We start from the raw sequence: 6,240 nt of genomic DNA on the forward strand, positions 1-6,240 counted from the left end.
CCGGCCAGTTGGCCCACATAGTTCATCGTCTCACTCTACTCCACACACACACACACACACACACACACACACACACACACACACACACAAGGGTAAGAGAGGTAAGGTACAGTATGCCAAACACAAGCATGATAAAAGTCAGGCCGAGCGAGACTTGTTAAACAGTGATAGGCCCACGGTTTGTCGGAGCGCTGTTGATGCTAAACACAGCTCCAGGAGAAATGGCTTTCACAACAGTAATTCCTCGTGTGTAAACACGAAGCGCAGCAATCGGACGCTCGAGGGCAACATGAATGTCAACAGAGTGAATCACAGACTAACAAATACGCTACAGAAAATAGAAAAGGCACTGCAGAGGATTACAAACGCACGAAAGAAGAGAACAAATATAGCACACGCACATACAGTGGCCTGGGTAGTGTGTCATAGTGTGGTGTGTAATGTTGTGTTATTGTAAGATGTGTGATGTCTTGTAGTGAGGTGTGTAGTGTGTAATTGTGTTGTGTAATGTGTTATAGATGTCTTCTAGTGAGGTGTGTAGTGTGGTGTGTTATTGTAAGATGTGTGATGTCTTGAAGTGAGGTGTGTAGTGTGTAATTGTGTTGTGTAATGTGTTATAGATGTCTTCTAGTGAGGTGTGTAGTGTGTCAGTGTGGTGTGTTATTGTAAGATGTGTGATGTCTTCTAGTGAAGTGTGTAGTGTGTCAGTGTGGTGTGTTATTGTAAGATGTGTGATGTCTTGTAGTGAGGTGTGTAGTGTGTCAGTGTGGTGTGTTATTGTAAGATGTGTGATGTCTTGTAGTGAGGTGTGTAGTGTGTCAGTGTGGTGTCTTATTGTAAGATGTGTGATGTTTTGTAGTGAGGTGTGTAGTGTGTCATTGTGGTGTGTTATTGTAAGATGTGTGATGTCTTCTAGTGAGGTGTGTAGTGTGTCAGTGTGGTGTGTTATTGTAAGATGTGTGATGTCTTGTAGTGAGGTGTGTAGTGTGTCATAGTGTGGTGTGTTATTGTAAGATGTGATGTTTTGTAGTGAGGGGTGTAGTGTGTCAGTGAGGTGTGTTATTGTAAGATGTGTGATGTCTTGTAGTGAGGTGTGTAGTGTGTCAGGTGTGTTATTGTAAGATGTGTGATGTCTTGTAGTGAGGTGTGTAGTGTGTCATAGTGTGGTGTATTATTGTAAGATGTGATGTTTTGTAGTGAGGGGTGTAGTGTGTCAGTGAGGTGTGTTATTGTAAGATGTGTGATGTCTTGTAGTGAGGTGTGTAGTGTGTCAGGTGTGTTATTGTAAGATGTGTGATGTCTTGTAGTGAGGTGTGTAGTGTGTCAGTGTGGTGTGTTATTGTAAGATGTGTGATGTCTTGTAGTGAGATGTGCAGTGTGTCAGTGTGGTGTGTTATTGTAAGATGTGTGATGTTTTGTAGTGAGGTGTAAGAGAATGTTCTAGAACATGCTCTGCCACCAAGGGTCTTTTATTTTGCCCTCTTCTACACTTCATTTAGGCATAATCTCCCCATTAAAGCCCAGCTTTGACCTCTGACCCAGAGCACATCTACATCTGTGAAACATCCCAGACGGTGCGTTGCTGTGACCTTCACCCTCACCCTGATCTCCTCTGGCTCTTTTAGACTTGCCTGGCTGCTGTTATCCAGTCCACTCTCAACCAATCACGATGCCAGTAAACATACCCATAGCCAATCAGCATTTCAGGCATGGTCCTGTTTAGACAGTTGATGTCTGTCCTTGAATGAATTAAATAACCGTTTATTTTTGGACAGGATCTACATGCTTGAGGTAAAAACCGACCCAGTAAAAGTTCTGTCGTCACAGGCAACCCCCACCAATCACGCCTGTCCACCAGTCGTCATGGACTTGGACATCCCCTCCGAGTATCTGCAACTTGGGTCATTACCCAAGGAAGAGAGAGAGAGAGAGAGACACACGCTGACGTCTGTCATTTACGCAAGCTAAACGCAAACTCGTGCGGCACGAACATTTTCATACTCGAAACATTTGTTGACTCTTCCTGCCATTCCTATCAGCTCTGCCGACACACACACACACACACACACACACACACACACACACACACGACCCAAAGACAGGTGACGTGAAAAGCCACACACTGCTGTTCACCAGTGGTAGAGACTTAAAGAGACTTATGGTTCCACTGACACCAAATCAGTTCCCTGTGTTCAAATGCAGCTGAGCAGAATGGACCTAACTGGTCTCAGATCAGACTAAAAGGACAGCTCCCACTTTTAAACGTCTCGATTTTGGCAGGATGTTGGCTAGAGAAAGGGGCTTAAAGTTTTCTCTAGTAGACCCTGACCCCCCCCCCCCCCTCCCCTCCCCCTCCCCCCGCCTACACACACACACACACACACACACACACACACACACACACACACACACACACACACACGTCATCCTCTCCTCACCATTTTTCTATTATACAAAATAATAAAGTGGATTAACGGTTATCAATAAATTAAGATTCTTTTTGTACATCAGCTACTAAACACACACACACACAGAGAATGACAGGGAATAACCACATCATTAATCGGATGACTCATCAATTAGAGATCGATCAACAAACACTGGACGACCACCGCAAGGCGACTGGTAACGACGAGAGCCACTTTCGTTTCCATCATCGTTTGAAACGCCCCAGGGCTGCGCTACCGCGTGAAGATCATTCAAGCACGAGGCGCTTACCGTGTCGGGTCCTCGCGCGGGGACTGCGTCTCACTACCGGACAAAGACTCGAGACGTTCGTCCCCGTTATGTCGTTTAAGGACGCCGCACCAGCCCCGGTCGCACGCGCTCTCTCTTCACCTCCGCGCACTCCGTGTCGCGGCAGAGCGGAGTCGCCCGTGACGTCACTTTGAAAAAACAAAACCCAACCCCCGGAGCCGGCAGCCAATCAGATTTCAGCGGTGGAGTCCCCTCGCGCCGTCTCTATCAGCTGTTTTGGATACGTCACGGACACGCCAACACTACAGCACAACAAATTCCTGACAAGTGAACGTGTCTGGGGTGGTAATAATAGATACAACATATTTAGTGTATTTTTATATATTTTTGTATATTTTTAAATATATATTTTTATACATGCTTCATTTTTATTTGGCCGTGTTTTGTGTGACGTGCGCCGGCGAGTCAACGGCACGCGCGCTCCGAGCCGACCGCGCGCACGCTGCCCGCGGGGTCGGGCGCGAGCTCCGAGCTCCGGTGAGGCGATCGCGACGACCAATGGCGAGGCCGCGCGTTGGGGAACTTTCGATGTCTGCGCGCACAGTCCGCCGTGTGAGTGCACGTAGGCTACCTAGACCGGGGGGGGGGGGGGGGGGGGGGGGTTGGAGACAGATTCACCAGATTGTCTTTTATTTCTTTCCTTTTTTAAAAATATCTTTTCAAAATATACATATCATAGAGTGTGATAAGAATAAGACTTGCTGGGTGTAATCTGGCTGTGTGCCTCAGTCTAGATTAAACTTTTAGATTTATGGAGATTACCCCCTTTGGAACGCTAAGAATTAAACTTGTGCTTAAAATATCTCAAAACTTAACAATTGTTTTCTGAAGCTCAAGCACGCTGCTTACGCAAAGACTGGACTGGGTTCCTTCTGATCCCAGTTGTATATTTAAGTGTGTATTTATGTGCGTCTTTGTGTGTGTGTGTGTATGTGTATGTGTGTGTGTGAGAGAGAGAGCGAGAGAGAGAGAAATGCGAACCATGCAAATCGTAAATAGGCCAGGGTGATGGGTAAACATTAACACCTGCCCCTCTGGGCAGTAGGAGTTCAGATTGGTGCAGTTTCCCAAAGATTCTGTTCATTGACGTTTTATGCCACTGACCCACGTGGGCGGCAGTAGCTAAGTGGTTAAGGTACTTGAATACTAATCAAATGGTTGCCAGTTTAATCCCCTCCTTTACCACTGTTGGGCCCCTGAGCAAGACACTTAACCCTCAATTGCTCAAAGTGTACTCAACAATAATTGTAAGTCGCTTTGGATAAAAGTGTCAGATAAATGTACCTCATTAAATTCAGTATAACTATGTTGTTATCCTTCTGTTTTGGTTTATATACATTTTCAGTAGATAAGCAAAATAAACTCTATGCAACCTATGGTATGAACGCACATTTCTCAACCGCACACCCTGTGTGTGTGTTGAAAGCTGTGTGGAGGTTGTAGAGGACTGAACGGATAAAGTATTTATTCACTTCCCCTTATGTGGTAGCTTTGCACGGTTCACAAACTGTTCTCATGACACACTCTAGACATAAAGTCAACCAGAAACCAAAACACTGGTTTGTGTTTTCTTTCTCTTTCTCTTTCTCTCTCTCTCTCTCTCTCTCTCTCTCTCTCTCTCTCTCACACACACACACACACACACACACACACACACACCCACACACACAAACATTGTTTTTGTATCAGACTAGCTACTGAAGTCAAACTTCACACACTCTTGCACATCATTCCTACTTGCTGCTAGAGTACTGTACTAAATCAGCACTGTACTCTAAACTGTTCTGGCTGCTACCGGTGACTTCTATGTTCAGAATAGCGTGTCACTGACTCCTATGCACAACCCACTCTACATATTCCCAGCACTGTGTACTGGTCAAAATAAATACACTGTCAAAGGCACTGTCTCTTGATTGTGTATTGGTCCTGTCCTGAATTTATTTATTGTATGACATTTTGCACTGTATTGTATTGTTTACACTTGTGTTGCACCATGGTCCTGGATGAACATTGTTTCGTTTTTGCTGTGTACTTGTATATAGCTGAAATGACAATAAAACCTTTTGAAACCTGAACATTTGAAGGAACATGTGCAAACATGTGTTATGAAGTGAGCCGGCGTGTGTGTGTGATGTTTCATCTCATTGCAGGGTCTGCAGAATGAAGGAGAGATCAGTCATTTCCTTCTTGTTCCCCTCAGGTGGTGTGTGATGTAACCCTAACCCTAACCCTAACCCTTGTCAGGCCCAAAACACAACTACACTTCCTCCATGCACATGTCTTAATATTGAACTGAACAGCAGTTCCTGTAAAGACTCTCTCTCTCTCTCTCTCTCTCTCTCTCTCTCTCTCTCTCTCTCTCTCTCTCTCGAACACAGGTCAGGATTTCACACTCACAGGCCGGTTGTGGTCGTTGGCTAAAGTGGCCTGACTCTTGTTCCTGTGTCTCATTAGGACTTCCTGCACATTGCTCACCACAACAGTAGATGCGCGGGAGGATCTCGTTCGGGGTCGTGTTGGGGTCAAGTCATGTCTGAAAATGCTCTTTAGTGTCCTGTGCACATTCTGAACCTGTTTTTCCGTACAAAATACAGACTATTAACACTTGAGTTGAACAGTAACATCCCAGTATTTGTATGGTCATTCATTATATATACGAACCACCTTTCATGGAAATTACATCATATTATAATAACAGGAAAAGAGAACACAGAATTTCACTAATACTGTAATTAGAAGGTAGGGCATTTTTACATTTACCTCACACTTTTACCCAAAGCAACTTAGAATTATGACTGAATACAGCTTGATTAAGGGTCTTGCTCAGGGGCCCAACAGTGGTAACCCGGCAACCTTCCGATTACTAGCTCAGGACCTTAACCACTGCCCACTGGACTGTAGAACTGTTTGTCTCAGTCAGACCAGTCATTTTGCTTTGGTCTCAAACTGACCCCAGATAGGATCTGCTCTTTTATTGGCTTCTAGTTACCAAGGACTCAAGGGCATGGCCAATAATAGAGATTATGAACTCTGGGTGAACATGCGTGTGTGTGTGCGTGTGTGTGTGTGTGTGTGTGTGTGTGTGTGTGTGTGTGCGTGTGCCTGTGTACTGCTGAGTTATTCTCATTGGAAAATACTGTAATTGCAGTGTAACGGCTGTCTGAATCATATAAGAGGTAAGAATCGTGACCTGAGATTGGTACCTTGCAGATCACACACACACGAACACATGATGGTCAGTCCTAATGTCCACTGTGGGTTTCTGTTTCTCTGCCTAGTTGGTCCTAAGCGTCCTGTATCCTACAAGGCACTGGACACAAACACCGCACACAACAAATCCAGACCTTCCCAAACGGACACGTCACCTGATTCTGCTCAAGCTACTCATGACCAAATGTCTTATAATGACTAGAGAGTTCATGTTTGTGCAACAAATAAACAACAAATTTAGAGAAAATATGCTTTCTGAACGTTCTGCTGCCA

General features: G+C 44.9%; 1 protein-coding gene and 1 long non-coding RNA gene across 8 annotated transcripts in view; one reads left to right on the forward strand and one right to left on the reverse strand.

The window, feature by feature from the left end:
• lpin1b (lipin 1b) overlaps positions 1 to 2,871 on the reverse strand; it is a 19,827-nt gene extending 16,956 nt beyond the window's left edge. For 6 of the 7 annotated variants that reach the window (XM_081695435.1, XM_081695434.1, XM_081695433.1 and 3 more), the window contains exons 1-2: positions 2,719 to 2,871; positions 1 to 35 (exon numbers count right to left, since the gene is read on the reverse strand). The exon at positions 1 to 35 is cut by the window's left edge and continues 166 nt beyond it. In XM_081695435.1, coding sequence (XP_081551561.1) covers positions 1 to 26 — 26 coding nt within the window. In that variant the 5' untranslated portion in view covers positions 27 to 35; positions 2,719 to 2,871. Of the gene's footprint in view, positions 36 to 1,803; positions 1,897 to 2,718 lie in introns of all 7 variants that reach the window. The other variant, XM_081695430.1, reaches the window with a different exon arrangement.
• A 150-nt stretch (positions 2,872 to 3,021) lies between these two features.
• Positions 3,022 to 5,378, forward strand: LOC118241910 (uncharacterized). The gene is made up of 2 exons (XR_004776419.2): positions 3,022 to 3,309; positions 5,136 to 5,378. It is a non-coding gene; the product is annotated as an uncharacterized LOC118241910 (long non-coding RNA).
• Positions 5,379 to 6,240: the final 862 nt, after the last annotated feature.

This window comes from Electrophorus electricus, chromosome 2 (assembly GCF_041902795.1).
Source record: "Electrophorus electricus isolate QZ-2024a chromosome 2, ASM4190279v1, whole genome shotgun sequence".
In the NCBI taxonomy this organism is placed as follows: Eukaryota; Metazoa; Chordata; class Actinopteri; order Gymnotiformes; family Gymnotidae; genus Electrophorus; species Electrophorus electricus.